The sequence below is a fragment of the Berghia stephanieae genome, chromosome 4 (assembly GCF_034508935.2).
Source record: "Berghia stephanieae isolate SIO BIC M18660-M18661 chromosome 4, UCSD_Bste_1.3, whole genome shotgun sequence".
Taxonomy (NCBI): domain Eukaryota; kingdom Metazoa; phylum Mollusca; class Gastropoda; order Nudibranchia; family Aeolidiidae; genus Berghia; species Berghia stephanieae.
In genome coordinates, this window is record NC_088363.1 from 26,442,605 (window position 1) to 26,457,922 (window position 15,318).

General features: G+C 36.9%; 1 protein-coding gene across 1 annotated transcript; it reads right to left on the minus strand.

Annotated features, from left to right (window-relative positions):
* Positions 1–8,356: 8,356 nt before the first annotated feature.
* LOC144970325 (translocon-associated protein subunit gamma-like) lies at positions 8,357–15,048 on the minus strand. The gene is made up of 5 exons (XM_078909842.1): positions 14,789–15,048; positions 12,200–12,326; positions 10,617–10,709; positions 9,148–9,279; positions 8,357–8,726 (listed from the first exon to the last, which is right to left on the minus strand). The coding sequence occupies exons 1-5, from the start codon at positions 14,925–14,927 to the stop codon at positions 8,660–8,662; spliced, it is 558 nt and encodes a 185-aa protein (XP_078765968.1). The 5' UTR covers positions 14,928–15,048; the 3' UTR covers positions 8,357–8,659.
* Positions 15,049–15,318: the final 270 nt, after the last annotated feature.

Below are 15,318 nucleotides of genomic sequence, written 5' to 3' on the forward strand. Positions count from 1 at the left end.
CCGCATTTTCATTGATGTTCACCGGTTCCTTCAGTGCGAATTGCCTCGAGAACCAAAAAAAAAAAATAAATAAATAAAATAATAAAAGCTCACTCTCGAATACAGCAATAATTTTTATAATACAGTCAAATCCGGTCATTGGAACGCCGCTTTATCGAAACATCCGTTTAATTAGACAATCTGTCTGTGACGGATTGTTTTTTTTTGTTTTGTTTTTTTCAATTTCATATATAATGGTTAATCGGAACAATCTGAGATCTTCAGCAAGCGCTGTAAGAATCTTTTCCTTTCAATGTACTCAAAAATAGAAATGTTCCAACTGAGATGAACAAGGATGGGATCATTCGGTGTCTTCAAAGGAACAAATAGGTCCGTTAATTGACAATAGCATCGAATCTTTCAGCATCCTTCTCCTTTAAATTATATGTTAAACTTTACCCTCTTGACCATTTTTTCCTGGCGCTGATATGACCAAGCGCCGTAAAAAATAAACAAACGACCGTCTTTTTTTTATTTAGATATGGTTGAACTGCATTCACAGAGGTGGTTCCAGCCAATTGTAAGTGTAAGAGGTGGGGCGAAAAGATAATAAAATAAAGAAAAGAAGAAAAACACACTCACCCGGGACTTTTGCATAGTCAGGGGAAAATTTTAATAGGTATTATGTCAAAAAATAATAGAGACAACACTCCCATAAGCTGTGTTCTTAATGGACATTAACTAGGTCTAAACCTTACATCTAGAAATTGGCAGATTAATTCCATTCGTCGAGTCTTTGACCATGTGAAATGAGCTTCAACTACTGTTGACATATCTTGTTTATCTTTGCACACGCCGCACAATGAGCGCTACATCACATCGTATTCCGAAAAAAAAAAATAATTTCAGCTAAGCCACGACATAAACTTGGTTTTTGATGTAACAATGTACCATTAAACACCGCAGACACTATCTTCAGGTCATCTTCTTGATTTTCATTTTTCTTTAATAATAATAATTTCAAAGAAACATACATATTCTGCTTCTCATTCATCATTTCTACTTATAAATTCCTAGTCACAATGAGATGCCAAATTTTGTACTTAAGAAATAATAATTCCGTGCGTAAGTTTTTTTGTAATAAAAAATTAAACGAGGAAGAAGAAAAAAAAATCAAAGAACACGATGACAAAATATTAAAATGTGGCCCATGAAAACACGTGATTAATGTCCACGTGTCGTGATATTAAAGTAATAGTAATGTGTTCTTTCGTTCTTATCGTGATTTCTTAATTTATTCTTCTAGTTGTGACCACAGACATTTTACCAAGAAATAGCAATGTGATTCCTAAAAAAATTGAGCTTTTATATAGCGCAATATCCACTAAATGTGCTCAAAGCGCTTTACAAGGGGTCCCTGGCCAACAGCAACATTTAGCATTTAGGACATGGCGCCTGTCACTGTCACATTTTTTTCGGACAGTGACAACGCTGTTAACGGCCAGGTGAGAGGATGTGAGTAAAGAGCCTTCTCCAAGGACTCAACTATGCGCCGAGCGAGGCTTGAAACCCAGGCCCCTCCGATCCGAGAGCGAGTGTCATACCACTAGACGTTGTGGACTCTCTGTGCCAAATGTATGCAGATGACACTAAGGTGTTCTCTAGAGTAGACAAGGAAGAGTTCATAACTTAGCTCCAAAGTGATCTTGACAGCTTGGTACAGTGGGCTGATAAATGGCAGCTTAGGTTTAATGCAGACAAGTGCCATGTCTTGCACTTGGGATATAGAAACCCGCACCATCAGTTCACAATGAGAAATCATGACTCTAGCGAGACTGTCATACTTCAGCCTGCTGAAGAGGAAAAAGATTTAGGTGTGTTAGTAGATCAGGAACTGAAGTTCTCTAAGCACATAGAAACCCAAGTAAATAAAGCAAACAGAATCGTTGGCCTCATTAGGAGGTCGTTCACTCATCTTGATAGAGATAACATGAGACAATTGTTCACTGCACTTGTACGTCCCCACTTGGAATTTGGCAATGTAGCATGGGCACCACGACTACAGAAAAACAAAGACCTCATAGAAAGTGTTCTAAGACGCGCAACTCGGGTCATTCCGGGATTCAAAGATCTAGAATACACAGAAAGACTGAAAAAGATAAGAATACCTAGCATGCAGTATAGGAGAGACAGAGGAGACCTAATTGAAGCGTACAAATACACACATAATTTATACTATGTTAGCACGAGCCCTCTAAATCTTGATTCCACCAGCACCACCAGAGGACACAGATTCATACTCTCCAAAGAAAGGTGTTCTCTAAACCTTAGGCAGAACTTTTTCTCAGTTAGGGTAGTCGACAAATGGAACCGCCTGCCTGCAACAGTTGTCGACGCCCCTTCATTGCAGGCATTCAAGTGCCGTCTTGATGCTCATTGTGAAACAGAAAAATACTGTTTGTAAAGTTAAATTCAGACACCTCCTTCCACTATGTGGCATGCCCAGTTTTGAGAGACTTGAATTATATACGTTCACGAATGCACAAGAGCAGATAAAAGGCTGTAAAAGCCTACATAAATCTGGACTTATATCATATCATATCATATCATAGACCACATAGCCGCACTTTCACTTGAAGTCCAAATCATACGATTGTTGTTGATATATTCGCAAAATGATAAGATATTGACAATAAGTAGAAATGAAATCGAACCCCACCTGCTCTCACAAAAGCTATATATGTAAAATAAATAAAACGTGTTGCTTTCCTTTGTTTTTGTTGTGTGTGTGTGTTGTTGTTTTTAGAATGAAAAGTGTGTTGATTAGGACTAAAACTTTTTTAAATAACCTTTTGAAGATAACAATAAGATATCAAAATGGTTCAGAAAATATACAAAAAGGTATAATATTATACACTCGAGCACGGTTTCCTCAAACTCATTCGAATGTCCCGAATTTTCTCCTTATTATTCTTTGTTATCACTCCATTCCTTCCTCGAACACACTTTTTTTTATATCTCGAACACGGTTACCTCGAACTAGTTTCACCCAGCCAACGTAAAAAATAATTAATTAATTAAAGGTGTTTCTTTTTTGTTTTTTATGGGAACTGAACAATGACTCAGATGTGGCCCCATAGGAAAAAAAGTAATCTTGAAAACTGCCCGGTGCCTCAGCCTCAGGCGTCAAGGCAATCGAGTCCATCCTTCCCAGTCGACGTGTACTTATTTGCAGGTCTGATAACCCAATTCATTATGGGCTCATTGTTGTAATAGAAATCTCAAAAATTTGACGCAAAATGATGTAAATTACATCACAGTGAAACTAGGCCCCTAGGTGGGTTCGAATGTCAGACCTAGTATACGTCGCTCCCAATCCATGCCATCTGTCTGGAAACGAATCGTGTAAAGAAATTCGCGAACAGCCCTGTCGCCAAGGTGGAGGAACACCGTATTTATGAAAAATTATCTAAGGCTGATATTCACGAAGATGGGATGCAGCCATGGCCGACTAGAGTACTATAGTTACGTCATGGATGCCGCATAAAATTCTAACATCTATCTAACTCGACATTTACAATACAATAATCGTTATCAAGGTATATAAAGATGGGTCTATAACTTTTTTTGCATGCAAACACCAAATAGTCACTTTGTTCTCAAGCAAATTTAGAATTCCCGTTTCTGCGTTTGATTCTTAAACAATAGTTTTCATGACTGCCAACCTGGGTTATGAAACGACCTCAGGACCACTGTGGGCTTCATTCACCAGACCGGACTGACCATGTGACGTGACGGGAACGAAGACGAAGAAGAAGAAGAAAAAGATAATTTTGTTTCACTTTTGTCATTCCGAAAATTCAGATCTTTAAAGCTTATGTTTATTTTGATAAATGTGGTCATGTACTAATGGGCATAAATGTATGCTTTTCCTTAGAAAAAGATGAAAAACAAATTCAAATATCTATAATGGTTTTTTTTTATAAGTCGTAGAAATCAGGGAAGGACTTTATGGACACTCAACGTTAGAAATATGTGTAGTAACAGATTATTCTATGTACAGTGCAGTCCTGATAATTCGAATTGGGTGGGAAAAGCAAATGACTTCTATTTATCAGAATTCGATTTGTCTCCAAACAAGGGAAATAACTAAACCTGACTCCAGGTATCAGGGTTATATTACTCAGTTACCTCCCCTGACAAAAGGGGGGTTTCCCTCTTAGGCCAACTGTAGGCCTAGACTGCTTGAGTAGAAAGCCAAGATGTACAACAAAGAAAGAAAGACTACACATTGTTGTACCCTTGTTGTACACGTATGGTTTGGCCCTGGCCAAGCCGTGCCCTGGCCCTTACACTACAAGCTACACAATAGCACAGAGTATTAGTTAACACTGCATGCTGTGTAGGCCCTCTACTTCTAGATCTAGATCCATCGATCAATAAAGAAAGACAGCACAGAAGAGAAAGAGAAACGCGTGGAGTGGGGTGTGGCCTATGATTGTTCGTGCCGTGTATTGGTCAGCTTGTGGTTATCATTGTGTGTTAGATCTATTTATAACCAACCCCCTTTGTTAGCCAGCGGCCAGCAGACCACAAGTTAGTCTTAGTGATGAGAGCGCGAGAAGGAGAGAGGGATGACGCGAGACAGCTGGTCAATTTGGAGAAAGAAGAGAGAGGGCGGGTGGGACGGAGAGGGAACAACACGCCATTACATGCCTCAGGGGTCTAGTTATTATTATTATTATTAGTCAGCTCAGTCATTAAAACGCGTGGGAGGGTGGATACGGAGAACAGGCAGTTCGTTATGACCTTCCAGAGTTGTTTTTTTTTTTTAGTGATGGGCAAGCACTTGCACTTCGAATAAAGAGAATAACGACTGTTCGAATTCCATGAATATTTTATATAGAAAAAGAAGAAAATAATTCATTACATCGTATTTTCTTCGATTTAAAAGAAATTCGGTTAATCAGATTTCGAATTATCTGGACTGGACTGTACATAATTATGGAGACCACTCGTTGAATGGGTTAATTGGAACGATTTCTGCGTAACGGTGCTGCTCTAATTAATCTGCTTGCACTAAATTGTGTACACATCTAATTGAAGCTTGATTGATCTAATGATGGTGCAGTGCTTATTAACCCTTTTTTTTCCTTTTATTTAAAAGCTTGTACACCCTAGTCGTTATAATACAATAAAATTGCATCGATCTTAATGGGAAAAATACAGAGTGTTCATGAAGTCTTTCTCTGATTTCATCTTCTAAGGAAAAGTAATACACTTATGCACATCGGTCATTGGCCTTTGTTACATCACCAAAGTTAGCAAATGAACATGAACAAGACCATTTTTTCTCTCCTTCTATTTCGGAATCACAACTGGGCGACAAATTTCTCTTTGTGTAATGTGATTGCATGAAACAAAATCGCCAAAAGTAGCTCAACGATGTTTCATAGCCCAGTTTGGCAAATCATACTCATACAGGACATGAAAACAATTTTATTTTAACCCATCAAAAACAAACGGACATCCTAAATTTGTTGAGACACAAAGTGAATACTTGTTTTTGTTTTTAAGGGTTTCACGGCGCTTGCGACACATTTAGGTCATATCAGCGCCAGTAAAAAGGAAGAAAATGAGAAAGTATAACAGTTCTAGATATACAATTACAGCAACCAAGAAAGTGTAAGACAAAGAGGAATGGTACAAATAGTGGATAAATGTATATTCCAAGAGCATACCATACCATCAGTGTACTTAGTTTGAGATCACATTAAAGTCTCATCCAGACACGAGCGCAGGTCCCCACTAAGAAGAGGAATACACTCAAATGCTTAGAAATCACATTGAAATAGAGATGATTTACAATACAAAAGAAAAATCATCTCCCAAAACTAACTATACATTTGACTGTTTCCCTCCCAGCTTGGATATCCGGCCGGGGCCAAGACAAAACCAAGTAATTTCATCCCAAGACAAAACAGAAAACATGGTTGAAAGAAGATAAAACGAGAGATAGAAGATACAGTAAGTGCCTCCCTGCCCACAATGGGAGGTCAGAAACCCCACCAAGAAAGTGAATACTTGGTGTTGGCAGACGCACAAAAGAGTTAATAGTAGGCCAATCTTTCTTTACAGTGAAAACGATTACTGTAAATGTCTATTTAGATATGCTAGAAATTTATGCTTCGTGAATATATGCCATAGATAATTTTTCAGTAAGACGGTTTTCCTCCCCCTGGGAGACAGGCAGTTCGCGAATTTCAAAACGCCACGTTTCCAGACAGATGGATTGAGAGGGATGGACACGATTGCCTGGCTGCCTGGTTCACTGGGCATTTCTCCGCATGACTGCTGCATCAGATACATTGCTTACTCAGTTCCAAGACCAAATATTGGCATGCTTAATATGAGAAAAAGAGCTGTTAGTGAATCCATCACGCGACAAAAGACATGGAAAGAGCTCGAAAATACTTCGGATATGCTTGTAGGTAGCCTAGGAAGCACACTAAGGCACTTTGAGTAAAAGATAATGGTAAACAAATTGTAGAGCATTTATCTATTCATAAGTCCATGTTTAAGGTTAAAGTATATTTGCTCTAACGTTTCACGTTTCCCTGTTAAAGATGTTTTTAAACAGTGGAAGACTTTATGGAACCATGTACTCTGTGAGGTAATAAATATATATAAAAATTCACTCATGGTGCATATATTATAATTATAAAGTTGCTACTGTAAGCTGACCATATTTGTAATTGAATACATCATTCTCATATCTATGAAACGGAATGATCACATACTTAGGCAAAAATGTTTCTTTCCCAAGAATTGTACAAGAGATTGGAACACTTTGCCAGATGAAATAGTAGCATAGGCACCAACAATAGGACAGAACAATCAAAAACGATGATGAGAGCATTCATTTAAATGAAGCAATTGTCACCAACATGATAGCGTTGGCTGTGGAAGAATAAAAAAGAAAAAAGAACATTTGAGCTTATTCTTCTTGACGGCATATAGTAAGATAGCCTAGTTGAAAGTTGGGATACTAATGTGGTCTTGTATTATTAACTTGAAACTTATTGCTCTTGAGGCTCCCCCCCCCCCTAGTTCGTTTTTCAAGGTTTAACAACCGGGGAAAAAATGGAATGACTGGCACAATTATTTTTTTTTAGAATGAACGGATTCTCAAAGTGATGACAAAATATCCCCTTTTCCGACACTTTGAAAAGTAAATCATCTGATAAGAGAACCTCAATTTTTTTATTACTTTAAATTATTTAACCCATTTTGAATTGATGTCTGTTTGTCTTGAGGCATTAAGAAAATGGCCTTTAGGAACATCCACAACTGCAAAACAGGATAACCATTTCCAAACAGACCACCACAGACCCCACTAAAAATTATGGTGCCCCCCCCCCCCCCCCCCCCCAAAAAAAAAAGAAAAGAAAACAATAACTTGGGTTGGTTTAATTTGAAACTTACTGCTCTCGAGGTACCCTCCTGTAGTAACAATATTACTTTCATTTTATTCTTGTAAGAAGACAAATTCCAGATATACAATAAAGTACTTCAATCTATTTTAATTTTGCTTTCATTTCGTTGGTATTGTGGATTCCAACCTGTAGGTCTCTAGTTCGAGCCCCGATGAAGGTGACGCAAAGTTGAGACCTTGGAATCGATTCTATATTCATCCTCTCACCGTACTTATGGATAAAATGAGAACCTGACTGGTACTGGTAACAGTTCAGTACGGTATTTGTTGAAGAAAATAATTATAGTACCTTTACACGTCCTACCTCCTCCTCTAAAATAAGTGCTGCTGTTTGTTCAGGACCACAAGTAAAGAGCTTTTAGCTTTGTAAACATTGCGCTATATCAAGCTATTTCTTGAGAACAATATTACATTGACTTTACACAGCTTTGTAACAGCATAAATTGTTATTGTTATACATTCACAAAGGTTCATTCCCGTGACGTTTTAACAGAAAAAAGACATTTATATTAAGAAATTTAAAGAATTATAAAAATCATATGACTGTTATTCGTATCAGAACAAAAAATATATTTCATTTTAACGACTACCAAGAATTTTTTTTTTTTCTTAGTAAGAATGGAGTTGATAACAGTCCCTCAATTTTTGGACCATCTTAAACTTAAATCATTTATCCCATTTTGATGTCTGTTTGTCTCAAAGCATTAGGAAAACGACCCTTTGGAACATCTTTCACTGCAAAACAGGATAACAATTTTCAACAAGAACACAAACAGATCACAAAGTTTCTGAGGAAGATCCCACCCAGAATCAAGATGTCCCCCCCCCCCCCCCCCTCTCTTCCCCTTCCGGGTTTGAAAATAATTCTAAAAGACAAAAATATTTACATTGTTAAGATAATTTTATTTGTCAACAATGACACAAGCTTGCATGTCCTCACAAAAAATATAAAACAACTCATACAACAAATAAATGCAACTAGATTACTTCACCACTCTTTACAATCACAACAAAAAGTGTAGAATCTATACTATACTACAAATCCGCTCGCCACACAATCTATGTATTTATAAAATTGCCATTCATTCATTACTTTTACTTCTTTATCACATAAAAATATGCTCACACATACTCCATACAAAACACACACTTGGTCACTGTCGACTTCTTCAGGTAATCATTGATCTAGGTACTGCTTGTTGAAAAGAGAGCCAAAAGTCCGGAAGCAACACCAATTGACAATGAGTAGTTGCTGGATTTTAAGTTAAGGCAAACAATCTTGGAAATTTAGAAAACATTGAAATCATGTACATTTTATTAATACAAACTATAAAGTAGCATATTACCATTTGCAAAAAAATTTGTCATTGGACTATACACATGGCAGGGTCTTTAAAACTGAGATTACAAAATTTTGTCAGCTCGAACAAATCCTGGATGTTCATTATTTTGACAGACCAAAATAAAAAGCATGAATAAAAAGTTAATGTATGAAGGAGAAAAAACAGTAATTGGATTAAGTAGGAAAAAGATCAATTAAAAAATAAAAAAGTAGAGAGAAAAGAAAATAGAAAAGAGAGAAGGTTGGGCCAGACCATTCAACTGAGTAAATGATCATTGTATACCTCAGTTAAACATTTCATTGTAAAGTAAACCAATTCTCCAAAGGATACATTAACGGGTTGAAGTTTTTCAAGATGAAGAATGAAGCAACAATCAGTAAAACCAAAAACAGGGCATTGTTGTAAAAGATGGAAAATGTTGTTGCTTCATAGTCAGCTACTTCATTTTTCTTCCATAAAATCCTGTTAGAAAATAAATAAAAGGAATTAGAAAACTATGACAAATATGAGTCTAATATGATCAAGTCTACAAATTCACTGCCCTATTTTTACACAAGAGATCAGCTACACCAAATATATGCTAAAATGCAATTTTGTTATTGTATTCTGATTAATAAGGCAACATACAATACAGAGTGGATACACTGACATTGAGCTTAAATCATTATGCCATCAAAGTCCCTAAAATCAGTAATTAATGACCTCGAAAATTAATATAAATCATACCAGAAAAGTTAAACAGACATCAGAAATAAGTTATGTAAAAATCAATAATGCAATTTATAATTGACTAACGATATCCTACGAGGTAAATTACAACCACCAATGCATTTAATGACGTCAGTGGTAAAGTCTCAGTCGATGACAATTTGCTGATGTAACAAGTATTGGAAAAGCAAATAAACAAACAAAATAGTTTAGCGTCTTTTATTAAGTTGTTCATTCATTAGGGAATGGGAACTGGAAAAGATAATCTCTATAACAAATTAAATGAAAAGATAAATGAGAGAAAGAAAGAAAGAAAGAGAGAGAGAGAGAGAGAGAGAGAGAGAGAGAGAGAGAGAGAGAGAGAGAGAGAGAGAGAGAGAGAGAGAGAGAGAGAAAGAGAGAGAGAGAGAGAGAGAGAGAGAGAAAGAAAGAGAGAGAGAGACCACAATACCAAAATAGTTTATAATTTATTTATTTATTATTTTTTTTTTTTTTTGGGTATAATAAGGAAGTTGTAATGAATTTAAAAAACACCATAAAACTTGAAGTGTCACTAAAATTCATGCAACTGAGCACAGGTGTCAAAAATATACACAAGACATGATGGTGGTTTTCCCCTGGATCCACCAATTAATGACCTGAGCTTTAATCAGAGTAAAATATTTTAAATTAGCAGAACATTTCTGAGAGCATACCAAATCCTGGAATGCCATGAAAGCTTATCATCACTACAAGCTGCTTTAAACTACTGTCCAAATGAAAAAAAAAAAAAAGGTCATCAGTTGTAGCCATCTGATAAGGAATATTACATTACTGGGAATTGGAGACATCTATTGTATTAACATTGATCCTATGGGCTAAGAAAAATAGGTAAACTTGGCAAAACATGAAGTGAGGCAAGGAGGCCCAAGACAGAGCAAAAGCCAATTTAAGAAGCAATTCATATATCTGGGAATTTTATTTCTCAAAACTAAAATTTGACTTGAGCCAAATCTAAATTGAATATAACAGATTTAAATTAGTACAGGCTTAGACCAGCCAAATGTCACAAGCAGAAAAATGATTCTTGAAACAATACAAAATGCACAAACCTTTCGTCTTTTTCTTTCTTTGTCATACGCTTCTCACCATCAAGTTTCTTCATAACCTCCTGAGTTACACCATACTCACGCTTCAACGCCACCCTGAGAAATAAAGAGATTGGTAAATTTGAATTCATTATCTCTTTTTTTTTTCTATAAAAAAAAGCATGAACTAGGTATTTTCATTAGCCCCCCCCCCCCTCCCCCCTCCCAGCAAGACCACTTAATATACAAAGCTAAAATGCATGGTTCTCGCCCTTATTTTATTGCTGTAATGTAGTTCAACCTTAATATATTTTAATCCTGAGCAAAATAACCACAATCTGATTTAGTATAATCTCTCAATTATAGTTCAACTTTAAAAACGGATATGGAGAGAAAAAAAAAGAAAGCTGTGACCTGGTGCGGTGCATCTTGCTCCAGGCCTTATTTTCTTCAGTTTTCCCTTAGGAACCAAAGTTTTGGAACCTCTAAGTTTTTTTTTCAAAATAGAACCTTAGCATCACATGACAAAACACAGATAGCATAAGTGAAATGAAGAAAGAAACCACTAATTATTGACTTCATCCTACACATCTTTCTCCTTATCCCCACTCCTCCTCTGTGCACACCTAACTTACCACCCTGCAAGACATCACTTAATGGGGTTCACCTTAGCTCCCCCCTCACCACCCCCCCCCCCCCCCCCCCCCCCCATAGCATAAGTGAAATGAAGAAAGAAACCACTAATTATTGACTTCATCCTACACATCTTTTTCCTTTATCCCTACTCCTCCTCTGTGCACACCTAACTTCCCACCCTGCAAGACATCACTTAATGGGGTTCACCTTAGCTCCCCCCCCCCCCCCCCCCCATATGGCAAACAGACATTGACAGGGTGTGTGTGCACCATAAGGGCTTGTAACCACTTATGGCAAGGGGTCAAGTTGGTCTAGACAATGCCTAGAGGTGTGGTCATGATGGACATATGAGGTTATACCACGACATTTTTTTAAAAAATAGGTTTTTAAAATAGCGGCCTTAAAATATTGAAAGATTAAAATGACCCCCATCTAGACAAACACCATCAAACCCAGACCACCGTCCTTCAAATATTGATAGATTAAAATGACCCTCACATTGTTAGAAACTCTCAAACCTAGAACTTCAGTTGAATGATTATTTCTGTTGACTAAAATTTAAGAACATTTTTGCTTTTTCTTAATCAGTAAGACAGAACAGTTGAACGTGTGTATTTAATGAAGAGAGCCCATCGTGTGTTTGTGTACTTGTGCGCATGATAGGTGTTAAGTGTTTGTGTTGATTACACTTTTGTTAACATTGCTTTTAATCAAACCAAAAAAAAAAATATTAAAAAACAATGTAAGACAATCATGTGTGCCATTGACTGCACCAATTCATAGAGATACAATTCTGGTAAACAGAAGTTTTTAAGCGGTTTATATCCCTTGAAAAAAATAAAAAAGGATAATCTGAAATACCTTTAATCTGAAAAAAAAATTATGCAGCCCCCGAGCATTTCAGATTAATCGTTCTTAAGTGTAATAATATTATAAATAAAAATATAAAGGAAGTAGGAAGCATATCTTACTTGTGTTTGAGAACAAACTTTACATTCTTGTAGGCAAAAGCAACCAGGTAAGTACTAAGAACTGATCCCAAGACAAACACAATAGCTGATTGATATAAATCCATTTGATGGATTCTCCAAAACAACCCTGCAATTACAATTGCAAATGTAAACATTTAATATAGACAAAGGTTAGGGCACTTCTAAAGTGATGCAGCTGGTGTTAAGATAAAAGTCAATAAATACTCACAAATTTCTGTTTGTCTCTGACTAGGTAGTCTGATTCCTTTTGGCACCCATATGAAAAGCAACAGTTATCTCTTATTCAACCAAGCTAAGAATATTTGGCTCTACTATATGGATCGGAAACCTGGAGGGTCACAAACACCCTTACTCACAAAAATCTGACCTCCATTATCAAATGCCTCTGCAGGATTTTGAAAATCTGATGGCAAGACCACAGCTCCAACATAGAAATATGGAGTTCAAACCAAGAACCCATCTACATCCAAATCAGGAGGAAATGGAAATGGGTTGGTCATACACTAAGAAGACCAGGGAGCAATGTCACCCGCCAGTCCCTTGAGTGGAACCCCCATGGGACACAATAGGTGGGGTGTCCAAAACAGACATGGAAGCACTCGCTGTCAGAAGAAATGAGAATGGCAGGTCTCATTTGGGAGGCTACCAAGAAGATGGCCAAGGACAGAAATAGATGGCGGACGCTGGTAGAGGCCCTATGTTCCACAAGCAGCGAAGAGGATTAAGTCAAGTCAAGTCTGATTCTATCAGACAGACAGGTGCCGATTAGCCATTGGAAAAGTGAAGTTCAAGTTTGTGTTAAAATATGAATAATACAATTTCATATAATCACTGTTGCATTATTTTTCACAGTATCTGAACGGTTCTGTTATCTTTTTTTAAGAGCAGAGATCAAGCTTTCTTTTGGGGTGATTGACACCAATGTAGACATGTTCTATAAAGAATTATAATTTGATAAAAATTACAGCCTTTTACAGCTTTTTGTAATTTTTTTTTTTCAAAACTGAGAGTGAGAGAGCAAAAAAAAATAGAGAAAGCTAATCTACATAATTCATTTATCTGCGTCTATGACAAATTTCATCAAGATGAAAGGGGTGCAGTATGTTTAATCTTGGTCATCTGTGACAGTGACCAACCCTCTGTTCTCATGCTGAAGTCCCGTTTCAATCAGTAGTCAGCTTATTGAGAGGCTGTCCATTGGGGGGATTCCCAGTCACAAATTTTGAGCTTTATTCTATTGTAAATTTGAGTAATAAAATCGTCATAACATTGAAACTAATTATCTTAGAGCTAAAAGTAAGACATCACATTAAATGGCTTTTAAAGGCCTATCTGTCTTTGTAAAAGTTAATTATTAATCTTTACTTTTGAAAAAATATCCTGACCCATTTTCCACCCAGCAGTGATTGCCTAGCTGGGTCAGTTAGACCTGACAGAAAGTTCTTTGCGATAGACTGGCCTCCAATCTAAATGGTGGCAAGCAAATGCTTTTGTCGGTTTCACAGTAATCTAAATTGTGTCAAACTAAGTGAAAATTGATGAAAATATGAGGTTCTTGTCCTGAAAAGTAGGAACGATGGCGAGTAAAATAAAATATGAAAATAACAGAGATTTAATTCAGTTTATTGTCTATCGACGAAGTAGTCCTAATTAAAATGCATCCATAATTTAAAAACTGATAATCTTTTAAATACATCATTATTAGTATTAGTATTAGTATTGGACGTTAGAAAGCTATTTATGAATATAGAAACGAGATACATTTACAAACGGCATGCCATAAGTAAGTATAATTATAACAGTAAAAGTAAAGGGGCTGAAAAAAAAGTTCAAAAAAACTAGTTTGTTTCACGTTATAGTTATAGTGAATCTAGACGGCAACCACTAGACATGAGTTGTCAAAGTCAAAGTGCCTAATATTGTGACACGAAGTGACATTTCATGTACCACACAGCGTTACAAAATAAGGGAGGCCTTCCAAAAGCTCCTACATCCCCAGTATTCTTTTTTTTAAATAATGCTCTAGTAGAGGGTTTGGGAGGGGGGAAACTTTTTTTTTTTTAAAGTCTCCCCCCTCCATCCAAACCCCCTACTACTACAACTAGGCCTAGGGGACTAGCTAGAACATTATAAAAAGTTTTCCCCCTCTCAAACCCCCTACTAGAGCATTATAAAAAACAAAGAATACTGGGGATGTAGGAGCTTTCGGAAGGCCTCCCTAAAATAAAATTAAAATACAAGTTACACACACTACACAGACTGATTGACTACACACATCATCACCACACGTCCAGCAGTCCAGCCAGCTGGGCTTCGGCGAGTTACCAAAGACGGCGTGATTTAATCTTCTATTTTAATACTTGAGTTAAGGTGGTGTGCTCAATAAAATAATTAAAGGGTGGAAATACCATTCTTGGGCATCCATCGTATATAAATATACTATCATTGTCATAATAATCAAAACAGTACTCAGTAAGAGTCAGTACACGGCCACGTCAGCACCGGACCGGTCATGGTCAAGCCGCATAGGGCAAATTGAGATTGACAAATATCTTGGTAAAAACTTACAAATTGGGATTGTTGAGACTATGAATGCATTGCCATAAAAGAGAGCTGACGACTTTGTAGATACATTCCTGCTGAAATCCTGGAGCAAAAGCTCCTCTTCACGGGTTAACTTGCTACCACTTTGCTTGCCTCCTGCCATTTTTGTTTACCGGAAGTGAAAGAAAGAAAAAGAAAAGGCCGACCCACCAGTAGGCCTCACAGACTAGAGAGAAGGGCAGATATGACAGCAGTCGCTTTTTATTGACTAATCACCGCCATCTTGTATAAGATGTAAGCAGTAATAGGATGAATCGAGAACAGAGAGAGATCGACGATATGTGGGGTTGCCTGAAGACTGACAACGTAGAAATACTTGAGAAAACAGTAACCATTGGCATTTCGGGGACAGAACAGACGCTTTGTCAGCAAAACTGACATAAAAATAAATAAACAATATGCAGTGAGGGTGTGATGAAAGTGTGTGAACTTCATGGTCGACCAGGCCGGTCATGAATCTATTATACTACTACTACTACTACTACTACTACTAC